Source organism: Silurus aristotelis (genome assembly GCF_946808225.1).
Source record: "Silurus aristotelis genome assembly, chromosome: 29".
NCBI lineage: Eukaryota > Metazoa > Chordata > Actinopteri > Siluriformes > Siluridae > Silurus > Silurus aristotelis.
Window position 1 is genome coordinate 2,007,713 of NC_139602.1, and position 10,600 is coordinate 2,018,312.

The 10,600-nt window shown below is 42.6% G+C and overlaps 2 protein-coding genes and 1 long non-coding RNA gene across 3 annotated transcripts in view; 1 reads left to right on the forward strand and 2 right to left on the reverse strand.

The window, feature by feature from the left end:
* The window catches only part of heca (hdc homolog, cell cycle regulator), a 4,893-nt gene extending 2,095 nt beyond the window's left edge, over positions 1-2,798 (reverse strand). The window contains exons 1-3 of the mRNA XM_083534851.1: positions 2,146-2,798; positions 524-1,615; positions 268-422 (exon numbers count right to left, since the gene is read on the reverse strand). Coding sequence (XP_083390977.1) covers positions 268-422; positions 524-1,615; positions 2,146-2,377 — 1,479 coding nt within the window. The 5' untranslated portion in view covers positions 2,378-2,798. The remainder of the gene's footprint in view (positions 1-267; positions 423-523; positions 1,616-2,145) is intronic.
* A 2,332-nt stretch (positions 2,799-5,130) lies between these two features.
* Positions 5,131-6,047, forward strand: ptrhd1 (peptidyl-tRNA hydrolase domain containing 1). Its single transcript, XM_083534880.1, has 2 exons — positions 5,131-5,389; positions 5,637-6,047. Exons 1-2 carry the CDS (start codon positions 5,177-5,179, stop codon positions 5,805-5,807), a joined length of 384 nt encoding a protein of 127 aa, XP_083391006.1. The 5' UTR covers positions 5,131-5,176; the 3' UTR covers positions 5,808-6,047.
* A 497-nt stretch (positions 6,048-6,544) lies between these two features.
* Positions 6,545-8,512, reverse strand: LOC310722437. Its single transcript, XR_014532376.1, has 2 exons — positions 7,044-8,512; positions 6,545-6,932 (listed from the first exon to the last, which is right to left on the reverse strand). It is a non-coding gene; the product is annotated as an uncharacterized lncRNA (long non-coding RNA).
* Between the last annotated feature and the right edge of the window lie 2,088 nt (positions 8,513-10,600).

Here is a 10,600-nt window from a genome sequence, read left to right on the forward strand (position 1 = left end):
CATCAATAACAGCTTTAACACGGCTAGGTGTGAAGCCTCACACCATTCTAACGCTTCACCTCGGGCTCTTTTTCTGACCACAACATCGTGCACCTGCATCGTGCAACACATCACACCTAGAAATAGATGGTTGAGTTTCGTGTGGAATGTCAGCCTACTTTCATATAGATGTAGATGTTTCAGAATGACCTCTACAACAAACAGAGAGTAACTACAGAAAATCATAATGTAGTGTGTGTGTTTGTCTGTTTTTTAGGGGTTTCCTACCTGACAGCAAGGTGAAGCAGCCAGAATGTCGTAGGTATACATAGTACCCAACTGGTGCCAGCTTCCGTCCCATCGGGATTTGCACTTTATACACACGATTTTGTGCACGCCCTCCAGACAGTCCACGCAGATGGCATACAGGTGCATCAGCCTCCCTGTCAAGAACATTTTATAATGAGGTGCGACATGAGAGACCGATTTCAGACCTCTTGCGTTTGTCAGCGTGGGCACGAGCGATCGTTCGAGCGATTCTCACCTTGTAAGTGACACGGGACATCGTACTCGATCTCGTCGTGCCGAGATGGGCTGAGAAACAGCGTTCCATCCACCAGCGGGAACTGCTCAAAGATGGGCAGCATGCGATGGCACAGGGCGCAATGGACCACGTTGCGGTGGCTCGCGCTGAGCGCAGAGAGGATGAACTTCCTCAAGTCCTCACCCTGCCCGGCCTGAGCGTCGTCCTCCATGCGCACGTGGTAGGTGTTGAGCTTGTGCCGTGGGATGTGCGCCAGCAGCTCGGAGAGGTCCAGCCTCCGCAAGAACTGCACCGGCGTGCCGTCGCCCTGAGTGAGTCGGGGGAGGCACAAAGCGCCTGCCCCTTGATCCGGTTGAAGACTTCCCCGACCGGCCACATGTCCTACCAGCAAGTGCTTCCTGTTGCCTTCCATGTGCACGGCGTTTTTAAGGAACTCGCCCAGGTGCCGCGAACTGCGTGGGGCGCCGATGGATTGAGGCGTGAAGAACGAGAAGCCGAGGGGCGGGGACTGGCCGGGGGAGTCGGTGGGCGAGCGCACAATCAGGCTCGCCCCCATGCTGGTTACCTGGTGGCTCCTTTCTTGAGAGTTCTGCCGATCCACCGATTGGCGGCGGGAAAGGTCCTGGTTGGAGCCGCGGTGGGGAAGTTTGTTGGACGACTTGCTTTTCTTGAGATCCTCTAAAGCCTCCACTCCGCCCCCTCCACCTGGGACACCTCCGCTGGCCTTAGCGCTACTTTTCTCAGTCACCACCTTCTTCTTGCGCTCGTCCTGCATGCGCTTGACCTGGTACCAGTCGGTGTCTTTCTTCAAGTGGCCCTGACCGCAGCGACAGGAGCAGAAGCGAAAGGCCAGGTCGTAGCCCTTCTTGGTCCACATGTTCTGCCGGCACTGCTTCTCGTTCCAGCTACGTGCGCGGCCGATGCAGTTGAACTGCACCAGGATGCTGCTTTCCCACTCGTAAAAGCACTGGAGGTGCATCCAGTTGCCAAAAGGACAGTGCTCGCTGTTGCACAAGACCCGTTGGTAGTCGTCCTTATCGAGGTCGACGGCGCGGCCCAAACTGCACACGAGCGGTGTCGCACATGCCGCTTCTGCAACACACAATGTATATATATTTATTTACAACACCATATAGCACACACACACACACGTTCATTAGACGTTTCAGACGTTCCCAATCATTCTCCTTCACCCCTATTCCAGCTCATGAGATCAGATAAAGCCTGCCGTCTCCTGCGTCTGACCTTCATTATCGTTCCTATATCAATGGAATCAGAGAGCATCTGGAGTGTCAGCAGTACTGCACAGCCTGTGATCTGATCTACCCACACGTCCCTCAGACTTATGAAATATTATTCAACATCTACCAAAAAACAAACAAAAAAAAAAAATCCAACACTCAGACCCATCAGGCTGTTCCTTCAAAAGGAACACCTGATTCAAGGCCTACTGCACTCTCCTTCTCTTTTATTGCCATTCCTAGTAATCTAGAAGGCAAGTTGGAGCAAGTGAAAGAAGCCCTGGAGAGGGAGTGGAGATGTCTAACTTCTCCACCTCCTTCTCCTGCTCCTCCTTCCTTCCTCCTTCTTATGGGCCTGTAGAGTTTGATGGTTGTAAGCACCTCGTTTATCGCTCGGTGGAGCGGCTGTGGCTCCTACTAACGCAGAGCTTCCTCCTCCTACGCTTCCGCTTCCACCACCTCCACCTCCTCCTCCAGCTCCAGCTCCTCCTGCTGCTCCTCCTCCTCCTCCAGCTCCTCCTGCTGCTCCTGCAGAGGCTCCATTTTCCTGCTCATCTCCACTACTGTTAGTGCGCTTGCTCCTCTTCCCCTTGTTGCTCTTCTGGCTCGGCATGATGATGATGATGATAATGATGATGGTGGTGCGTGCGTGCGCGTTTTCTCGCTCTCCGTCTCGGACGCGCAGGAAACACTCACGTCAGGCGTCCGGCGGCGTCATTACCGCAACACACACACACACGCACACACACACACGAGCCTTTATCTCTAATCTACACCTCTAAAAATCTGTCTATATATATGTAGACATCAAGCACCGCTGATCTTCATCCTCATCTTCATCAGCAGGAGCAGGAGCGCCGCGGTGGTCGTTGTTGTCTCGCTGACCATTTTGATTTTGACAGTCGAGGTGCACCATGAAGCAGAAGCAGAAGAAGAACCAGAAGAAGAAGAAGAAGCACAAGAAGGCGTGTCCATGCCTTGTTTTGATTCCTGCTCTGAAAACACAGCCAGTTTCCTCCACCCTCAACATGTGACGTCAGAACAGGACACGCCCCCCACGTCCCCAGTACGGAAGAGAGAGACAGAGAGAGAGCTGGGGTAGAAGGTGGCGTGTTACTAAGATCAACTCCATGAAGCAGACCAAGTTTGCTCATTCCTATCAGTTTTTTGTATCAAAACATGATACCAAAAAAAAAAAAAAGATCTGCAATCTGCAGTGCAACGCCCATTTTTTTCTTCTTCTGACACCAGATGACGTCACCATCCTCTGACACCATATTATTATCAATAATGAGTGACTTCTTAGAAGAAGTTCCATAAATGCTTCACATACTTTTCTGGAAAGATGTTCTCCTGAAACTTTTGTCCATATATATATATATATATATATATATATATATATATATATATATATATATATATATATATATATATGTGTGTGTGTGTGTGTGTGTGTGTGTGTGTGTGTGTACATGTACATTGTATATACACACTCTCAAGATCTTCCATCATACAAACCTGGTAAAGCGTTTCTTCATGGAGCAGGCGTTGGGCATTGTCATGATGTGGGAACATCTGTATATACCTACAATCGTAGCAACATCTTGACGGGTGTCCCAATACTTTTGGCGTACACGTTGCGTATTACGTATGGTTAATCAGCTGTTTATTCAGTGCATATATAACATGTATATTTGAATAATTTTGCATACACACACATATTTATGATGTTGCCAAAAGTATTGGGACACCAGCTTTTCCAGCCATATGTCCTTCTTCCTTAAACTGTCTTTGGATGCAGTTGCATGAGATTTTCCCTTCCGCTTGAACTTCCAGCATGACAATGAGCCTGCGCACAAAAATCCAGCTCCATGAAGATCTGCTCTTACATAGATTGGATATGATCTTGAGTGGCCTGCTTCTTAAGTTCAAACCCTATTGAAAGTCTTTGGGATGAAATTGGAACACCACCCCCAGGCCTCCTCACCTCACCTCACCTCCCCTACATCAGGATCTGACTCTACTAACTCCTCCTTGTAGCTGAATGAAATCTCCCAAATCTCCACGAAATCTAGTTGAACATCTTCCCAGAAAAGTGGAGCTCAATGTGGGATGTTGAAAAAGAAGGACATGCTAATCTTATGGTCAGGTGTCCACCAAATTTTTTTGTCCAATTTACTTTGGAATGCGAGGCTTTATTTCTCGCTGCTTATGAAAACGATCACGACAACAGCGGGGTGTTTTAATAGAAACCGAAACTTTTGGCGTATTTGATGTCGGCCCCAAATCAAATAAATAAATGGAAACCGAAAACGTGTTGAACAGGTTCTGACATGTACATAAGACAATGTTGTAGGAATCATGCTGCGGTGCTGTAACGCCACACCCGTTTCCTTCTGCTTCTGCATGAACTGGATTCTTGTCATATTACACCACCAAGGTGTCGATTATTTTCAACAAGATACACTTTCTAGTATAATTGTAGCAGTTTAAGAACTATTTATTTATTTATTTATTGTAACTCTAAACCTAACCCCAAACTTTAAAGTCGAAATAATAACCACATACCTACACCACAAAACCTCACTCTAACTCCACCCCCTAACCAAAACCCCAAACCCCAAACCCTCACCCTAAACCCTCACCCCAACCACAACCCCTGTAACCTTAATCACACTCCTAACCCTAAACCTTACCCTGAACCCTCAGCCAAACTCCTAAACCCAAACCTTTACCCCACCTCTACCCTAAACCAAAGCCCACTCTTTACCCAAACCTTCACCCAAACCCCACTCCTCACCCAAAACTAAACCCAAACCCCACTCCTAATCCCTAATCCCTAACCTGAACCCAAACCCCACTCCTAATCCCTAACCTGAACCCGAACCTCAAATCCCACACCCTAACCAAACCTTTACCCAAACCCCACTCCTCACCCAAACCTACACCCGAACCCAAACCTCAAACCATAACCCCACACCCTAACCAAACCTAAACCCGAACCCAAACCTCAAACCATAACCCCACACCCTAACCAAACCCCACTCCTCACCCAAACCCAAACCACACTCCTAACCCCTAACCTGAACCCTAACCCAAACCTTTACCCTCACCCTGACCTCTAATCCTTACACCAACTTCCAAGTTCATGCCTGTAGCTTTCCCATGTGCAGTGATTAAATTTGCCCGCTAGATGGCACAACTGGTAAGTGTTCTTCAAACCTTTATAGTAAAATACCGCAAAACATCGGTTCCACATTAATCTGTGCTAAACATAAATAAATACATCTGTAGAATTAATTCCATGCAAATAATAATAATAAAAAAACTTAAATCCATGCATCTCATTGTAAGATTAAATGTAACCAGGAAAAATAAGCGGGCTGCGCGTCACTTCCGGGACTCTACCAATATGGCGGCCTCCAGCAGCAGCGGTGCCACCAAGCGCCTAGTGCAGTACGTCGTCGTTCGTTCGGATTTAATACACGGCTTGTCGTGGCCTCTGGGAGCGGTTATAACGCAGGCATGTCACGCCGCCACCGCCGTCATTCATGTGAACTACAGCGACCCGGACACGCAGGAATACCTGGCCGACCTGGACAACATGCACAAAGTGGTGCTGCAGGTGCGTCACCACTAGAACCTTTATTATTAAAAAAAAACAAAAAACAAAAACAAAAACCCCTCTATCACTCTAAAGAGAAACAAAGACGTAAAGAATTTGTAGTTTTACTTTTAAAACATAAAAAAAAGTCTGTCTCCCTCTAGTGGCCACCTGCGATACAGATCTTAGCCACGCCCGCTTCTATTTCTATATTGATCCATATATGTGCTCACATCATTTTGTTCACACGCCTCGTTTTGTTCCTCAGGCAACAGATGAAGCGAGTCTGACTCAGTTATCCAGGATGCTGAGCGAACACGGAGTCGCGCACAAACTGTGGACGGAGCAGCCGGAGAACTTTCCCACCTGCCTGGCCCTGAAGCCGTACCCGAAGGACTCGGTACATCATCTTCTGAAAAAATTTAAGCTTTTCAAATAAGTGGAAAGAGACACTCAATCTGATTAAAAGTCATTACAAAAATCACTGTGTGTCGGTTTAAGTAAATAACTACAAGTTCGTGCAAAAGACCACCTCCGTTCTTTGTACATGGATTACTCCGGTAGCTGGATTGCTTTGTGGACGTGAAACTATTCGGGATCTTTCGGTTCGCCAAAACTCATCCTGGATTTGCAGTCATTGCAACAGGCCCATAAGCCCAAATAGCAACAGACTGGCCTTAGACAGGAAATAGACAGGACATTTGACATGGCTTCCTGCATTACCGCAGCTTATAATGCCAAGATCAAAGTGGACTTAAAGAAAGAAAAAAAAAAAAAAAAAAACACCTTCTGACCAGGACCTTATGCTATCACAGCATCTCCAGGATGAACTTTAAAAAACCCTACAATCCTGGATAGTTTAAACATAACTGAACCCCAGACCTCCTCACCTACATCAGTACCTGACTTTCAGACGCCCTTGTGTCTTAACGAAATCTGACCAATCTCCACAAAATCTAGTGGAACATCTTCCCAGAAGAGTGAAGCTTATTATAAGGGCATACTGGGACTAAATGTGGACTGAGACGTTCAAAAATAGTGCAGCTTTTAAACGCAAGGGATCTTGAGAGGGTGGTTTTTCCTTTGACGCGGTTCATGACAAACACGACGACTTTAAATAAGTGTGTTGAAGCATAAAAAAGAAAGGATGTGAAGGAGGACAGAAGGAGGAATGTCCGCTTTTACATGGTGCTTTTATTGCAATGTGTTGCATTCTCACATTCATGGATGTTATAAGAGATTTGTTAGTCAAAGCATCACTTCCTTCAAGGTCTGCGTTATCACCATAGACAAGCAACAGAAGGGGGGCCATATGCACAAGAGGTGTAGTAGGTGTGTGTGTGTGTGTGTGTGTGTGCATATATGTGTAAACTTGAACTAGTTCAGTTTGAGCAGCCACATGTTTTCCATGAAATGGACAAAAAATAAAAAATAAGACTGAATTCGATGAGGAAACAAACAAAAACATCATCATGAACATCAATGAGAAGTTGTGCAGCCGTACAGGACAGAACAGACCTGCAGCTGCTGGACCCAGCATGTGACTGATTGTCTATACAACGTCCTAAGAAAAAAAAAAAAAAAAGGATTAGAAAAGATTTTCTCTCCAGACACTCCTGGACAGAAGGAAAGGAACCCCCAAAAAAAAAGGAAACAGGAAATAAACCATGCTAACATGCAGAAATCTCCCAAACGTGTATTCCGTTTTTTTTTTTTTTCTTTTGTGAAAAGTTCAGATGCAGTTCCGAACGAAGCCTCTAGGGGGGGGAAGAAACAAATAAAAAAAAAACTTTGCACTATTATACAAAAAAAAAAAAAAAGAATAAATGTATTTATAGTTCTATATATATATATATTTCGAATTGTATATTTTATTTATATTAATTTGACAGCCAGGTGAAGCGGAACCTTGCTTCGAAAGGGGATCGGTGCAGAATTTCAGTTCACGTGTCCGGAAATAATAAGGCAGCGGAAAGATCTCGAGTTCGTGAGAGAGTGATGGCGGAGGAGAGGTGGTGGAGAGGACGAAGACGACGGCAGGAAGAAGGTTCGTCCCGGATCGACGTCTCGTTACGAGGAGATGTCCGAGGAATGTCGAGAAAAACGAGGAGAAAGCAGAGAACCTGAAGGAACGTCGGCAAAGATCTGAGAGAGAAGAGAAGTGCATGTGAAAGCCCGGCCTCGCTCGGGGAGGTGAGGGACGACGGCCTACTGACAAGTTCTCGCTCAAGAACCTGAGATACAAAGTTTTACATAAAAAAAAAAAAAAAAAAAAACCCATCCAAATACACAAAAGGACGCTGAACCGCGATACATTCAGGGGAATCTTTTTTTTTTTTTTAATAATAATAATGGCATTTTTCCTTTTAAATTGAATTATAAAGTGCAAAAAACTCGATTGTATTCCTTGCAAATTCCTGGATTTTTTTTTTAACAATAATTTTTTTAATTTTTCTTTGAAACTCAGATTTAAAAAAAAAAAACAAAAAAACACGAACATCTTACAAAGGTCGATATATATAAGAAAATGTTTTGTCAACAAGATCAAATCCAGAAACGAGGATAGCTGGTCTGAACGCGGAAAATATATACAACAGGCACATAGATTTTGGTAGAAATCTTTTTTTTTTTTCGCAAAATGAAGAATTACCTGCATTAGTGTTGCGCTTTTTTTTTTTTTTTTTTTTTTTTTTTTTTTTTTAATAGCCCAAGATCAAGATTCAAATCATAAATCGGTGAGGGGAAAAAAAAAAAAAAATTTAAACAAGAAAATAGGGTCTTATGAAAAGATGCATAGCTAGCTGTGGTACGTTTTTTTTTTTTTCCTGAACTCGGGGATCACATGACCATCCCTGAAAGCAAGAGCGACAGTGTTAACTACGAGACGCCTAGTAAAGAGAAACGATGCTACATTAATTCTATCTGATTTGCATGAGCCTTGCATATACAAGTTTTTTTTCTTGATACTCGAAGATACTTTGGTCATTACTCCTCGGGGGGAAAAAAGAAAAAATAAAGTTTGTGGCGAACGAAACCTGAAAACACCTGAGCACCGTTTTCATCCTCAAACCAAGGTTCCACTTCCTCAACAAAAAAAAGGCCATATAATTTTTTTTCCATGATTGTAAAAAAAAAAAACAAACAAAACAAAAAAAAATTTCTATTAAATTTGTTTTTAAAAAAACAAACAAAAAAAAAATCGTAAAAAACCCCCCCAAATTTAATAGAAAAAAAAATTAAGGCATTTTTTTTTTGTTGTAAATTTTTTTTTTTTTTTTTTTCCAATTTAACCCGTACAAAAAAAAGCCAGACCATGCTGCTTTCTCTCTCAGTAAAGTCACATTCAGCAGTCGCGAAAAAAAAAAAAAAAAAAAAAAAAAAGGAAAAAAATCTATTTTTTAAGAAATGGGAAGAACACCCCCCCCCCCTTCAAAAAAAAAAAAGCCAAGCAAACAAAACAAAATAAATAAAAAGATCAGAAATCTAAACATTAAAACATTTAATAATAAAAAAAATAAAATGCAAAGATAGGAAAGGCAAGAAATGCAGGTATATGGTTAAAAAAAAAAATAAATTATGAAAAAAAATAAACTGAATAAATCAGGACGTTTCCATGTTTAAACATCTGATATACAGTATTAACCACATTTTTCTTTAAAAAAAAAAAAAAAGAAAAAAAAAATTGGAAGAAAGTTGTTATTACCACAAAAGTTGAAGCACTACAATATTGTTGACTCAGAAACAAATACATATTCACATTTTTCTGTTATTTACACCATGAACCGTTGTGTACCTTGGAGTGGAACTGACCGTTAATGATAGATTTATTAGCGTGTAAGCCGGTTTAGAGTTATACCTGGTAGGCACTGTGTTCTCACGTGGGACATATATTTGGCATCTCAGAAAAGGGTTTTTAAAAAAATAAATAAATAAAAGTACCTGATTATCTGGCACGTAACATCTATAGACCCCAGAGAACAGGAAAGTCTGTGTGTCCGTCAACTTTTTTTTTTTTTTTTTTTTTTTTTAAGGCCAATTGTTTCTTTCCTTCTTTTTTTATATATCAGGATACAATATGCATTTAATTTACCGTAAACGTACTTTTGATATCGAGTTTGTAATGTAACATCGGATGTACACTGTTTTGCCGACATGCAGTCTGTGAGGAGCGAGGGGTTGATTGTGGTGTCTGGATTGAACTAATAAAAATAATAATAATAATTAATAATAATAATTATAATAATAAGAGCCATTCTTTAAATACACAGCACACGCAAAAAAAAAAAAAAAAAAAAAGGAAACACGCCCGGGAAGAGTACAAAGAGTGATCTATAAATTACAGAAGGTTTTGCTGAGGAGGAGGAGGAGGAAGATCAGGGTGAGAGACTGTCATGCCATAGTGTTAAGATTTATGTATGTATGTACAAGGTGTGTGCGTGTATATAAATATATATACACGCACACACACACAGTCAAAAAATATTGGGACACCTGGCATTTCTGATGGAGGCAAACAATTATATATGATGTCTTTGGATTCAGTAGGATCACATTTTCCCTTCAATTGAACTAGAAGATACAAACCGGCTCCATCATGACAATGCCCCTGTGCACAAAGCAGCTCCATGAAGATGCGTTTTACATGAGTTGGATGAAGTTTTTGAACAACATGCTATAGAACTAAAACACTATTTAACACCTTTGGGATGAATCGGAAAGCCACGCCAGGCCTCCTAAACTCCATCGAAGCACCAGACTTTGCTAATACCATTGTGGCTAAATGAAATCCACAAAATCTAGTGGAACATCTCCGCTGAAAAGTGGAGGTCATTGTAAAAGGAAATAGGGACTAATGAGATGTTCAATTAGAAGCAAACAACAAATCTATGGCCAGGTGTCCACAAATTTTTGGACACACACACACACATGCTCTTATATATATATATATATATATATATATATAAAGAGCAAGTCCAAATCTATGAGTCTTTAAATCAAAAACCAAAACAGGACAGGCAGGACATGAAGGGAGAAGGAGGAAACCAACAGGGCGAGGACAATACTGATAAAAAGTAAAGAAGAAGAAGAAGAAGGGAAAAAAAAGGAGAACAGTGTCTGACTGGGCTAAACAGTAGTCACATGAGCAGTCAAAGGAGCCGGAGGGTGCGGCGGCCGACGGCGCAAGGATACCGACCGCCAGATGCCTCGTCCGTACAGAGCCAGAAATTGAAC

Bases quoted from the DNA above. Each gene is read 5' to 3' on its own strand.
- ptrhd1 (XM_083534880.1), top strand. From the start codon at position 5,177: ATGGCGGCCTCCAGCAGCAGCGGTGCCACCAAGCGCCTAGTGCAGTAC. The intron at 5,390-5,636 runs GTGCGTCACCAC...TTTGTTCCTCAG, and splicing joins TGCACAAAGTGGTGCTGCAG to GCAACAGATGAAGCGAGTCT.